This window comes from Hippocampus bargibanti, linkage group LG17, assembly GCF_051943395.1.
Source record: "Hippocampus bargibanti isolate YZ-2025 linkage group LG17, ASM5194339v1, whole genome shotgun sequence".
NCBI lineage: Eukaryota > Metazoa > Chordata > Actinopteri > Syngnathiformes > Syngnathidae > Hippocampus > Hippocampus bargibanti.
In genome coordinates this window covers 16,943,651-16,958,298 of record NC_142750.1, presented here as the reverse complement: position 1 = coordinate 16,958,298, position 14,648 = coordinate 16,943,651, and the positions used below count along the sequence as shown (strand labels likewise).

At 51.3% G+C, this 14,648-nt stretch overlaps 1 protein-coding gene across 9 annotated transcripts in view; it reads right to left on the bottom strand.

Moving 5' to 3' along the window:
- LOC148886001 (junction plakoglobin a-like) overlaps window positions 1-14,648 on the bottom strand; it is a 146,669-nt gene that overhangs the window by 11,295 nt on the left and 120,726 nt on the right. For 8 of the 9 annotated variants that reach the window (XM_089018451.1, XM_089018450.1, XM_089018447.1 and 5 more), the window contains 5 exons: window positions 11,794-11,946; window positions 11,557-11,676; window positions 10,955-11,105; window positions 10,316-10,437; window positions 8,736-8,775 (listed from right to left, as the gene is read on the bottom strand). In XM_089018451.1, coding sequence (XP_088874577.1) covers window positions 8,736-8,775; window positions 10,316-10,437; window positions 10,955-11,105; window positions 11,557-11,676; window positions 11,794-11,946 — 586 coding nt within the window. The remainder of the gene's footprint in view (window positions 1-8,735; window positions 8,776-10,315; window positions 10,438-10,954; window positions 11,106-11,556; window positions 11,677-11,793; window positions 11,947-14,648) is intronic. The other variant, XM_089018452.1, reaches the window with a different exon arrangement.

Here is a 14,648-nt window from a genome sequence, read left to right as displayed (position 1 = left end):
GGGAGGTGGGGGGGCGGGCGTGGGGGCTAAGGGGCTGGTCTCCACTGGCTTGAGGAGGGAAACATGAAACACGGGGTGGATCCGCATGGTGGGTGGTAGCCGGAGCCTCACCGAGACCGGGCTGAGGATGGCCTCGATGGGGAAGGGACCCGTGAAGCGTGGGCCCAGCTTGGCCGAGGACCCTGCCAGCCGAAGGTCCTTCGTGGATAGCCAGACCTCCTGCCCGACCTGGTAGCTGGGTGCTTGCCGTCGATGGCGGTCTGCCACCCGCCGGTTCCGGGATGCGGTGCGTGACAGGGCGTCCCTGGTCTCCTTCCAGACTCTGTGGGCCCGTCTGAGGTGATGATCGATAGACGGGACCTCCACCTGGCCTTCCTGTGTGGGAAATAAGGGCGGCTGATAGCCACAGGCGGACATGAATGGGGACCGACCTGTGGCTGCGGAGACCAGGGAGTTGTGGGCGTACTCCACCCAGGGTAGGTGCAGGGCCCACGACGCCGGGTTGTGGAGGCACACGCACCGGAGGGCCGCCTCCAGGTCCTGGTTCTTCCTCTCCGTCTGTCCGTTGGTCTGGGGGTGGTACCCAGACGACAGGCTCGCCGATGCCCCTAGGGACGGACAAAAACGCTTCCATACCTTGGACACGAACTGCGGTCCCCGATCCGACACGATGTTCGTCGGAATCCCGTGGAGACGGACGACATGGTTAACCAGGAGTTGAGCCGTCTCGGTGGCGGACGGCAACCTGGTTAACGGAACGAAGTGGGCCGACTTGGAGAATCGGTCCACTACGGTGAGGACGACCGTCTGCCACGGGAGGGGGGAAGGCCTGTCACGAAGTCGACGGAGATGTGGGACCAGGGTCTGGACGGAACCGGTAGGGGCTGGAGGAGTCCGGCCGGGGGCTGGTGGGAGGCCTTTCCACGGGCGCAGGTCGGGCAGGCCTTCACGAAGAGGGTGATGTCCCTCCTAAACCCCGGCCACCAGAACCGTTGGGCGATGAGTTGGATCGTCCTGTTGACCCCCGGGTGGCAAGCTATCTTAGATGTGTGCCCCCAGATGAGCACCTCGGTGCGTAGAGGGGGGGGACGAACAGGCGATCCTTGGGACAGCCCCTGGGGATGGTGGTGGTTCCCTGGACTTGAAGAGCAACCATGAGAGCCACGAGATTCATTACCCACCATGGAAAAGACGGTTGGAGGCCAAGATCAAGGCGGCTCGGAAAGATGTGAGTCAATTGACGGAGACCCAGAGAGGTGTGAATAAAAGGCCAATACCCAAGAGGTACATGCAGATAACCATACCTGAAGCACTCGAAACTGCCAAACAAAGGCTCCAGGCCTTGGCCAGTCGCCTAAAGAGGTACACGAAAGAGAATGAGGCCAGAAGAATAAACAGGCTGTTCGCAACACAACCTGCGAAAGTGTACGCTCAGTGGCAGGGTTCTAACAGCAGAGCAGACCCTCCAAGGCTGGAAACTGAAAGATACTGGAAAGGCATATGGGAGAAGGAGGTCGCACATAACAGCAGTGCACAATGGCTGGTGACTCTGAAAGAGGAGCACAGCAACCTCCCTGAGCAGAACCCAGTTACCATCACAGCGGCAGATATACAGGGAAGAGTCTCAGGTATGAAAAACTGGACGGCACCAGGCCCGGATATGGTCCACACCTACTGGCTAAAGAAACTCACAGCTCTCCACGAGCGCCTAGCAGCACAAATGAACCAGCTGCTGATGGATGGGACTCACCCAGGATGGCTAACCGAAGGGCGAACAATCCTGATCATGAAGGATTCCTCAAAGGGTGCAGTTCCTTCCAACTATCGGCCAATAACCTGTCTCTCCACAACATGGAAGCTCATGTCAGGCATCATTGCGGCTAAGATAAGTGGACACATGGATCAATACATGAGCAAAGGACAGAAAGGCATTAGTAGAGATACTAGAGGTGCCAAACATCAGCTGCTGGTTGACAGAACAGTCGCTCAAGACTGCAGGTCCCGACATACCAACCTGTGCACAGCCTGGATTGATTACAAGAAAGCATATGACTCGATGCCACACACATGGATCAATGAATGCTTGGAGTTGTATAAGGTCAACAGGACCCTGAGAGCCTTCGTTGCAAACTCGATGAGGATGTGGAAAACCACACTTGAAGCCAATGGCAAGCCACTAACGCAAGTGTCCATCAAATGTGGCATATACCAAGGTGATGCACTCTCCCCACTGCTGTTCTGCATAGGACTGAACCCCCTCAGCCAGATAATCGCCAAGACAGGCTATGGATACCGCCTCAGAAATGGAGCTACGATCAGTCACCTCCTCTACATGGATGACATCAAGCTGTATGCTAAGAGCGAAAGGGACATAGACTCCCTGATCCACACAACCAGGATCTACAGCAGTGATATCGGAATGTCATTCGGGCTGGAGAAATGTAGTCGGATGGTGACTAAGAGGGGCAAGGTAGTTCACACTGAAGGGGTCTCACTCCCTGAAGGAACAATAGCAGACATTGAAAACAGCTACAAGTACCTCGGTATACCACAGGCCAATGGCAACCTCGAATTAGCAACAAGGAAAGCGGCTACGACCAAATACCTCCAGCGGGTGAGGCAAGTCCTCAGAAGCCAGCTCAATGGCAAGAACAAGACCCGGGCAATAAACAGCTATGCCCTGCCAGTGATCAGATACCCTGCAGGAATAATAAGGTGGCCAAAGGAAGAGATTCAGACCACAGATGTTAAGACCCGAAAACTCCTCACCATGCACGGAGGGTTCCATCCCAAGTCCAGCACCCTGAGACTGTACACAAGCCGTAAGGAAGGAGGCCGGGGACTAGTGAGTGTGAGAGCCACTGTCCAGGATGAAACATCCAAGCTCCATGAATACATCAAAGAGAAGGCTCCAACGGATGATGTACTCAGAGAATGTCTCAGTCAATGGGGAACAGAGGATGAGGTGCTGGAAGAGGGACAATCATGGGAGGAAAAGCCCCTACACGGGTTGTACCACCGAACCATAGCAGAAGTGGCTGATCTCAAGAAGTCCTATCAGTGGCTAGAGAGGGCTGGCCTAAAGGACAGCACAGAGGCACTCATCCTGGCTGCCCAAGAGCAGGCCCTGAACACCAGAGCCATAGAGGCAGGGATATACCACACCAGACAAGACCCAAGGTGTAGGTTGTGCAAAGAGGCACCTGAGACAATCCAACACGTAACTGCAGGGTGTAAGATGCTGGCAGGGAAAGCCTACATGGAGCGCCATAACCAGGTGGCTGGCATAGTCTACCGAAACATCTGTGCGGAGTATGGACTGGAAACCCCAAGGTCAAAATGGGAAACACCTCCCAAGGTGGTGGAGAATGACCGAGCAAAAATCCTGTGGGACTTCCAGATACAGACTGACAAGATGGTAATGGCCAACCAACCAGATATCGTGGTCATAGATAAAGGGGAAAGGAAAGCCTATATATATATATACACACACACATACATTGGAGTCTCACAACCAAAATGTTTTTAATACTTGACAATGCCGTGTGGTATTCCTATAACAAAACAGACCAAGAAGTCACAAATAAACAGTCTGATGTTGTGACGATCGCTCGAGTGCTAGGAGGCAGACCTCGAGCGACGGACTCTTGGTGTTAGGGAAGGACCCGAAATACACGGCGTGACAGGCTTGGATGGATAAAGAGTCTTTACTGGACAAAGCATCAAATAATAACAAACAGGGATGAGTGAAGGAAGATAACTGAATGATAGCAGACCTGGCAACACGGAAGTGGAAACGGCAATGACCAAAAATACTCCGACGGAGACGGTAGTGAGCGCGAGACAGATATAGTCAGAAGGCACCATCAGTGAAACGACAATCAGCTGTGGGAACCCAGGTGTACGATGATTGGAGGGGCCGTCTCCCAGGATTGGCGGAGGAGGTGACAGGAGGGGCGGGGCGCGCCCCGGATGGCAACGAGATGTGACAGTGCCCCCCCCTCAAGGGACGCCTCTCGGCGGCCCCCCAGGCTTGGATGGGTGAGCCGCATGGAACGCCCGGGTGAGGGATGGGTCGAGGATCCAGGCACGTGGGACCCATTGACGTTCCTCAGGTCCATAGCCCTCCCAGTCGACCAGGTACTGCACTCCTCTGCCCCTGCGCCTGGAGTCCAGTATCTCCCGCACGGTGTAGACTGGTCCGTCGTCCAATATCCGGGGGGGAGGTGGGGGGGCGGGCGTGGGGGCTAAGGGGCTGGTCTCCACTGGCTTGAGGAGGGAAACATGAAACACGGGGTGGATCCGCATGGTGGGTGGTAGCCGGAGCCTCACCGAGACCGGGCTGAGGATGGCCTCGATGGGGAAGGGACCCGTGAAGCGTGGGCCCAGCTTGGCCGAGGACCCTGCCAGCCGAAGGTCCTTCGTGGATAGCCAGACCTCCTGCCCGACCTGGTAGCTGGGTGCTTGCCGTCGATGGCGGTCTGCCACCCGCCGGTTCCGGGATGCGGTGCGTGACAGGGCGTCCCTGGTCTCCTTCCAGACTCTGTGGGCCCGTCTGAGGTGATGATCGATAGACGGGACCTCCACCTGGCCTTCCTGTGTGGGAAATAAGGGCGGCTGATAGCCACAGGCGGACATGAATGGGGACCGACCTGTGGCTGCGGAGACCAGGGAGTTGTGGGCGTACTCCACCCAGGGTAGGTGCAGGGCCCACGACGCCGGGTTGTGGAGGCACACGCACCGGAGGGCCGCCTCCAGGTCCTGGTTCTTCCTCTCCGTCTGTCCGTTGGTCTGAGGGTGGTACCCAGACGACAGGCTCGCCGATGCCCCTAGGGACGGACAAAAACGCTTCCATACCTTGGACACGAACTGCGGTCCCCGATCCGACACGATGTTCGTCGGAATCCCGTGGAGACGGACGACATGGTTAACCAGGAGTTGAGCCGTCTCGGTGGCGGACGGCAACCTGGTTAACGGAACGAAGTGGGCCGACTTGGAGAATCGGTCCACTACGGTGAGGACGACCGTCTGCCACGGGAGGGGGGAAGGCCTGTCACGAAGTCGACGGAGATGTGGGACCAGGGTCTGGACGGAACCGGTAGGGGCTGGAGGAGTCCGGCCGGGGGCTGGTGGGAGGCCTTTCCACGGGCGCAGGTCGGGCAGGCCTTCACGAAGAGGGTGATGTCCCTCCTAAACCCCGGCCACCAGAACCGTTGGGCGATGAGTTGGATCGTCCTGTTGACCCCCGGGTGGCAAGCTATCTTAGATGTGTGCCCCCAGATGAGCACCTCGGTGCGTAGAGGGGGGGGACGAACAGGCAATCCTTGGGACAGCCCCTGGGGATGGTGGTGGTTCCCTGGACTTGTTGGACTTTTCTCTCAACCTCCCACCTCAGGGCGCCCAGGATGCGCTGGGCCGGCAGGATGTTGGCGGTGGTCTCCTCCCTTTCTGCCGGCTCATGGATACGGGATAGGGCGTCGGGCTTGGTGTTCTGTGACCCTGGGCAGTAGGTGAGAGAAAAGTCAAAACGGGTGAGGAAGAGTGACCATCGGGCCTGCCGTGAGTTAAGTCTCTTGGCCGACCGGATGGCCGCCAGGTTCTTGTGATCCGTGTAGACGGTGAAGGGGTGTTTAGCTCCCTCAAGCCAGTGTCTCCATTCCTGCAGGGCCAGGACGACCGCCAGCAGTTCCCGATTGCCGACGTCGTAATTGGCTTCGGCGGGGCTGAGCCGGCGGGAGAAGAAGGCGCATGGGCGTAGCTTCTGGTCGGTGGGAGAGCGCTGGGAAAGGACGGCCCCTACTCCGGACTCGGATGCGTCAACCTCGACCGTGAACGGAAGATCCGGGTCGGGATGACGCAGAACGGGGGGGTTGGTGAAGGCACGACGGAGGCGGTTGAAAGCCCCCTCAGCATCGGGAGTCCACCTGAAAGGGAGCTTGGTGGACGTGAGGTTAGTGAGGGGGAGTGCCTTCTGACTATACCCGCGAATGAAGCGGCGGTAGAAGTTGGCAAACCCCAAAAACCGCTGAAGCTGCTTGCGCGTCTTTGGGATCGGCCATTCCACCACCGCCTTGGTTTTGGCGGGGTCGGCCCTGAGCTGCCCCTGCTCCACCACAAACCCCAGGAACGACAGAGAGCGGACATGGAAGTCACACTTCTCTGCCTTCACATAGAGCCGGTTTTGCAGGAGCCGCGCCAGGACCCGTCGGACGTGTTGCCGGTGTTCTTCTGCAGAGCGAGAAAAAATAAGAATGTCATCGAGGTAAACAAAAACAAAAACATTGAGGAAGTCCCTGAGCACATCATTAATTAAATTCTGGAATACGGCAGGCGCGTTCGTGAGCCCGAACGGCATCACCAGGTATTCAAAGTGCCCTAAAGGCGTCTTGAAGGCTGTTTTCCGTTCATCCCCCTCACGGATTCGGACCAAATGGTAGGCGCTGCGAAGATCTAATTTAGAAAAAATGGTGGCGGACTGAAGGGGCGCAAAGGCCGAATCCATGAGGGGGAGAGGGTATTTGTTGCGGATGGTGATGTCGTTCAGGCCCCGGTAGTCAACGCATGGGCGCAGGGATCCGTCCTTCTTGTCGATAAAGAAAAACCCTGCGCCCAGCGGGGAACGCGACGGCAGGACTCATTCAGCTCCAACCGTGTGACTTGTGTAGTGGACTTAGCCCCCAACGGATTCCGTTTCGGCGGGGACTTACATTGGCCGTGGGTCCTAGGCTGGGGGCCTCGGGTGCGACGAGCCCTCGGGTTGGCGCGGTCGTCTCCCCCCCCTATCACCATCGGTTCAAAGAGTCCCTCCTGGGGCTGCGCGCGGTCGCTGCCGGGTGTGGTCGACCGGGGTCGGCTTCGGGGTACCTCGGGCCGTCGGTCGCTCAGCTCCTTTCGCCGCTCTCGAAGACGCTGATCCAAGCCGATGACAATCCCGACGAGGTCGTCGAAGGTGGTGCCGGCGTCGCGGGTAGCCAACTCATCCTTTAGGTCGGAATTCAAGCCGCGACGAAACACCCCCCTCAACGCTCGGTCGCCGTAGCCGCTGCCAGCGGCCTGGATCCGGAAAGCGACGGAGTATTCTGCGGCCGAACGGGCCCCTTGGACGCAGTCGAGGATTCTCCCTTCCGCCTCGACCTCCGTCACTGGATGGTGAAACACCCGGCGAATCTCGGCTAAGAAGTCCGGATACGAGGCGCACAGCTCCGGTCGGGACTCTCGTACCGCCAGCACCCATGATTCGGCTTCACCCGCGAGCAGGCTGGTGATGAAGGCTACCTTAGCCTCATCGCTAACGTAGGCGTCAGGATGTTGTTCAAACACGAGCGCACACTGCATTAGGAATTGAGCGCAGCGCTCGGTTTCGCCTGCGTAGCGTGAGGGTTGGGGTAGCGGGGGCGTGCGCCTGCCCACGGGCGGGGGGGAAGGAACAGAGAGGGTGGCGATGCACTTTTCCATCTCCTTGAGGCGTTGAGCCAGCGAGGTAGTGGCGTGGCGCATTTCCTCAATCGCCTGGGCCAGCTGGCTCGAACGCTCCGCCTCTTGTACAAGGGCGGTAAAATACCTGTCAACGCCGGCGGGGTCCATGGGTGGTCGGAGTATTGTGTGACGATCGCTCGAGTGCTAGGAGGCAGACCTCGAGCGACGGACTCTTGGTGTTAGGGAAGGACCCGAAATACACGGCGTGACAGGCTTGGATGGATAAAGAGTCTTTACTGGACAAAGCATCAAATAATAACAAACAGGGATGAGTGAAGGAAGATAACTGAATGATAGCAGACCTGGCAACACGGAAGTGGAAACGGCAATGACCAAAAATACTCCGACGGAGACGGTAGTGAGCGCGAGACAGATATAGTCAGAAGGCACCATCAGTGAAACGACAATCAGCTGTGGGAACCCAGGTGTACGATGATTGGAGGGGCCGTCTCCCAGGATTGGTGGAGGAGGTGACAGGAGGGGCGGGGCGCGCCCCGGATGGCAACGAGATGTGACAGATGTGAACTGCTCAAAACTGGTCAAGAATGAACGGTGCAGCCAGGGTATGTCATTGTTTTGATACTTTGACAGGGAATGAGTTGCCACTGATATTTTCACAATTAATAATAATAAAATGAAGGACAATGAGTTTTCATTGGTGTGTCAGCGGTAAACAGTACCATATACAGTACAGTGATACCTTGGCTTAAGAACTTAATTGGTTCCCAGAAAGTGTGTGTTAGGCGAAAAGTGTGTATTCCAAACATTGATTTCCCATAGGAAACAGTGTGTATCATGAAAAATAGTTTGTATGCCAGGATTAAATTCGTGAATTTAACGTTCGTAAGCCGAAAAGTTTGTTAGCCGAAAAGTTCGTTAGCCAATGCGTTCGTAAGCCGAGGTATCACTGTATAGTAAACACTGGTCATAGCACATCTCGAAAAAAGCAGTGATGGAGACTGCTCAGTTTTGCATTTTGGATTGACAAAAAATATTTTTGCCTGGCTGTCAAAAGTTTTGAGCTATATACAAATAACTGATCAGTAAAACATCATATTTTGTCATCTCAGGGCATAGTGCCACAATACAATACTGTATTATTTTCTCAAATCCACTTTGTCTCCATCAAATAGTCAAAATCACAATTGTGGTCTGTAAACCTTGACATGAGTCACGGAGGGTTACCTTTCTGCAATATTCTAACATTGTTTCAGCTCACAATCACACAGAAGACAAAAGTTACAAATCATCAAACTTACCATCAGCCAAGTATGTGGACTCCAATGGAACTGTGTGCGCCTTGAGACAAATACAACGGGTAAGTTATTACAAGTTCGACTTGATTGAATTATTACTGCATCATACATAAGTATGATCAGGCATTACCAGATTAATTGTTAGAGGGGGGGGGGCACGAGTTTTCATTAGTGCTCACAGGGAACACACACTTCATAACCTGCTCTATGAGAATAACGTTGTTTTATACAGGGATAAAAATATGTGCACATGTGCAAAACCAGCGCTACTGGACCCTCCGCACCCTGCCCACCACCTTTTCCAGCTACTCCCCTCAGACAGGCGCTACCGATCCATGCGCACCAAATCCTGCAGACATTTAAACAGCTTCTTCCCCCAAGCCATTAACTCTTTGAACTCTTTGAACTCTTTCAACAGTAGCCAAAATGGAACTGTATAGTGCCACTTAGCAGTTTTTTTTGACGACGATACTAGTGCAGCGTGTTCTACCGGAAAGAAATTCCTTGTGTGTTCTACATACTTGGCAATAAAGATGATTCTGATTCTGATTCTGATTCTGATTAATACATTCTATTTTTGCAGTTTCTCAATGGATTTGAATCAAGCAACAAATGACTCATAAAAAAAGTTTTTTTTTCACCAAAATTAACTTTTAAAATTTTAAAAGTATTGAGGTATGATATTTGTCCTGCATTTCATCCCACAGCCTCAAAAAAATTAATCACCTTACCCATGTGAAGTACAAGACCTGATGCAAATATAGATGTAAATATTGATATGCCAATTTAAGATAAGAAAACCTTTATTAGTCTCAAGAACAAGACAAGAACAGCGCGACAAGAACAGCGCGACAAGAACAGCGCGACAAGAACAGCGCGACGAAAACAGTGCGACCAGAACACCGCGACGAGACAGCCGCAACGTGAACACTGCAACGAGTACGCCACGACATGAACGCTGCGACAACAACGCCGCGGCCGGCCCCGCCACTGCTGCCTCTTTGAGACAGTTTGTTCTCCTTTGGGTCGGGCGTGTCGGCGACGCAGACGGGCGCGGGGTCGGGCCGCGCGTCAGCGCAGAAAAGAGGGTAAGGCTGGGGCGAGGGTCACCGGTAGAACACCGGTGACCCTGACCCACGCACGCCCGACCCCGTGGCGTCCGAATCAGATCAGTTGCAAGTCATTTCACACCGAATCTCTATTCAACATTTTGAATGGATTTTGACATACAACCTTTTTTGACTTACGACTGTTTGGTCGGAACGGAACCTGGTCGTAAGTCGGATGTTACCTGTATTCACATTTCAGGACCAGTTGGAGGAAAAATAGAAAGAATTTACTTCACTATTTTGCTGACATTTATAAATATAGCTAGACTTCTGATGAAATTTTGAGTAAATTCCATGGCATTATTTCGACAATTTAAATTAATACAAAGCTTGCTCTGACACACTGGTTTAATAGATTTTCAAATGATGCTTCATTACGACAAAAGGCGTAGGCAAATGAATTCCATACTTTTAAACACATAAATACTTTTGAAATAACGTTTGCTTGAAATAATGTTTGATAAAAATTCTCACCATTTCCCAGGCAGCAGGGTCATGTTTGAACAGTGAGTGTGTGAGCTCCACTGACACTCTTTTCCTGTAGTCTGAGCTTTTGTCCTCTGATATTCGAAATAGCACTGCTGCAGCGTAGGTGGCTGTGGAGATATATCAGTTGGATTAGCTCCAATGGAAAGTTAAGCTAACCTCGTTGAAAAAAAATCCACTGAGAACTGAATGATTGCAAGACTTCACATTTTTCTCACTAGAATTTGCAAAACTCCAAGAAGTTTGCAAACGAGTACTAGGTGAGGGACCAGACAAAGCACGGCTCAAAAAGCCCCATTCGACAAACAATATAATTGGAACCCAGTTTCCTTTGCCCGGTCACTGAAGTCCCTCTCTGGAGCTGAAGATAGGGCTCGTTGACAAGCGCCCGGTGGCTGGGCCTACACCAATCTGTCATCAGCTCGAAGAGGCAACCTGGGTCCCCCTTTTCATGGTCTCACCACCCAGGGGAGCCTGCAACTTTAACTGTATTGAAGTTGCAGGCCTTTGCTTGCCCACCTATACTCTAAAATGTCCCGATGTGTGTGTTAGTGCCGATGGTTGCTTGTCCGCGATTGACTGCCTATCAGTTCAGTCGGTTTCATTTATGTAAAAAAAAGGACATACCGATTCCTTCATTATTGGAGTGAAGTAATTCCATAAGTGGTGCCGACGCGCCTTCTGCATCAATTAGTTCCGCAGACTGTTTGTCCAGCGCCAACTCACACAAAACTCCTGAAGCCACTCGTTTCACATTCTCCACATAAGAGTAGAGCAGCTGGGCACACAAAAGACACATTTGCCACTACCAATGAGTTTTTGATTTTTGGACAACTACATTTTGAATGTTTCCTTCAGTTTTTCCTTTTACCCCGCATATCCATTTAGAAATGTAGTCATCATGGAGAAATTATTTATATGGTATGATAATATAAAATTTGGATTCAACTGATTGACATACAGTGACTGTTTAGTCAGTCTATTTGTTGCCACCTTCCAACGCCTTGCTGATTTTCCTTCAACACCATGTCACATCCAGAGTCATCTAAAGAAATTCCACTGGTTTTGTAATAATGTTAAATTCAATCCTTATTATATTCCAGGAATCACAAAGAAAGTATTACCACCCTCGCATGCAGCATGGGGAAGATAGGCTGGGAGTTGACTTCCTTACACTTATCTGGATATTATGAATTTTATTTTGTCCTTAGTAGTGAATCAGAGTGTACCTGCACAAATAGTGGTATGGTTTGCATGCTCGCAATCTCTCCTCGGTTAATAGGATCCCTGGCCAGAATATGAAGTGCTCCTGTGCAGCCCTCCACAATTTCCTCCATACGGACACCATCCTATTAAAATATTCAAAACAGGAGAAGTCATCAAAAACGAATGAACATGGTTATCTAATATACGACAGAATTTTACAGTGTGGAGTGTATATGTATATGTTTTTAGGATCTTCACACCTGATATGTCTGCTGGGAAGAGGAGGCATGCCTCTGTGTGTCCTGGTGAGCTTTTAACAGTAGATTTACTAATCGTGGGATTGTCCCCGCATCTCTCAGAGGTCCTTGATTAACTGGGCACAGCGCAAGGTTCCGAATGAGGCCAACAGTAGCCTGGATGAATAAATCAAATCAGATGAATAAATCAAATCAGATCAGAAACATGCACATGCACATGCACACACACAGTCACATACATGCACACACGCACATACACATACACACACACACACACCCACGTGCACACAGACACACACAGACGCACACACACGCACACGCACACACACACACACACGCACACACACACACACACACACACACACACACACACACGAAGAAGCGAGCAGAGAATGTTGATAGAAATGTCAAAACTGTCGTACAGACCGTTTAGGCGGGTAATGATTTTGGTTCATTACAACACCAAGCCATATTTTAATTAATTAATTTTCACAGGTTTGAAGAGAAGGGTGGCCCGGTAGTTGAGTGGATAGGGTGTCAGCTTCACAGTGCAGAGGTCGCGAGTTCAAGTCCCGCTCCGCCCTACCTGTGTGGAGTTTGCATGTTTTCCATGTGCCACGTGGGTTTTTTCCAGGTCCTATGGTTTCCTCTCACATTCCAAAAACATGCATGGCAGACTGAATGAACACTCCAAATTGTCCCTAAGTGTGAGTGTGAACGTGAATGGCTGTTTCTCTCTGTAGGCCATGGGATTGGCTGACAACCAATTGAGGGTGTGTCTCCCTAGTGCCCGAAGACAGCTTGTGAGGATTAAGCGGTCCGGAAGATGAATGAATGAATGAAAGGTTTCAGTTGACTTTTTCTTTGAGATAAACTCAAGTCATGTGACAGATACACTTCCCCTAATAATTATTGGCAACCCTTGTTAAGATGTGCTCTTGACCTTCTCATTATTTTTTTTTATCGAGTCATTTTCTAATCCTTGTATCCTCACATGAGTCGCGGGTCTGTTCAGTAAAAGCTTATTGGCTTGCCAGTGAAGAGGAATGTTTTGTACTGTGCCTAAGAGTGGAGTAAAAGCTTATTGGCTTGCCAGTGAAGAGAAATGTTTTGTACTGTGCCTAAGAGTGGAATAAAGTTAAGATTTTTCAGTGTTTTGTGGCATCATTTTAAGCTATTTGTCCATCGATCCTGTCCTGTTTATTCAACCCTGGAGATGTCAACCGCTTTAGCAGGGAAACCCAGACTTCCCTCTGCCTAGACACATCTTTCTGTTGAGTGGTTACAACTCTGATCGGCCGCTTCATAACAACTGAGAAACGGAACATCCACTCAGACTTGGTCCCGTCCTTTCCTCGTACATGACTGAAGCTCCACCAGAGCTCTTTCTTACGTCACAACTCTCCAGACGCTCCAATCAAAACTTTACAATACGTTTTGGGGCTGCCAGGTTGGACCGGCAATTTTCCCCACCCTTGGAACTAATTCACTAGTAAGTGGTCATCAGATGACAGCTCCGCTCATCTCTTCACCCGAGAGGCAAAAAAACATGCAGCAAACAACAGTCAAGCATCAGTGTCATCCAACGAAAAACGCAGGGACGTTACTCTATTGTCCATTGGTGTGCGCCATTCATAGTGGGCAAGTCCGAGTGGAACACAGTCCAACCTGTCTCGAAAGAACTGGCACCAGAGCCGATAATGTGGATATTGGAGCCAAGGTGGATATTCACTGCCTTGCACAGCAGCTCAGGCTCATTTGCTGCCAGAGTTGACATTCTATATAGCAACCTTTCTAGCCGTGGATTGCATTGTAAAGGTTTGTAAAGGTAAAGAAGTCCAAGATGGCGCCCGAGTAGGCAGCCTCAGCAAGTGCTCTCATGAGCCTTGCTTTTTTTGGTTGTTTTTGTCTTGTTTTGTGTTTTCTTTTGTCACTTTGTGTTGTTGTGCATCGTGTGGAACGGATACGGATTGTTTTTCAGCATTTTTGACCACGACATTCATCAAGGAGGAGACTGTGCTGAGCGGGTGCGCCTTTTCCGCAGCATGAATATGCCAGTACTGTTTTTGAATGGGAGGAATGTCGGAGCCATTCGACTGCCATCGCTGGACACCAAAGGGGCCATTGTGCTTTTTTGCGCCTGTAATGGGCAGCATCTTCACAGCCCCGCTTTGTTTAGCGGAAAGTTCAGTGCCGTTGGACGGTCTGCGGCTGGATGGATGCATGGCTTGAGGAACCCGCAATAAGAAGAAAGGAGCGTCAGCGCAGAGCGCCGATGCGTATGTGGAACTGTTGCGGCTTGGAATTGAAGCAAATTTATGTGGAACAGGAGATGTGAGACAATCTCTTTTCGTCAATGGATGCTACAGCTGCGTGTTTGCTTTCAACATTTAGCTTGTAGTTGACATGCACATTCCACCATGATGTCCCTGATCCACTGGTGGAAAGACGCTTTGATCCTCTCCTCTTTCATCTAGAACTGTTTCATGTCATCACAAAGAGGGTACAGCAAGTCCTGAAGAATGAATGTCTCTCTGTGTCTTTGTTTTGTCATATTGTCTCTATGCTGTCATATTATTTGTTATTTAGTTTTTTTTTGTTCTTTTGACTTCAAGACGGCGCCGCGAGAGTGGCTGCCTTTCCAGCAGCTCATGTATTTCGTTTTTCTACTTTCATTCCTTTCATCACTTTGCTGCTGTGAAATGTAAATTTCTCCACTGTGAGACTAATAAAGGCATATCCAATCCAATCCAATCCAATTCTTTCTTGGGCCAAAGCCCAAGCTCACTAAGCCCCCAACCTCTGTAGGTCCTTCCATGGGTTATGAGCCCAAGGAAAGAAGGACCCATGTTGCCACT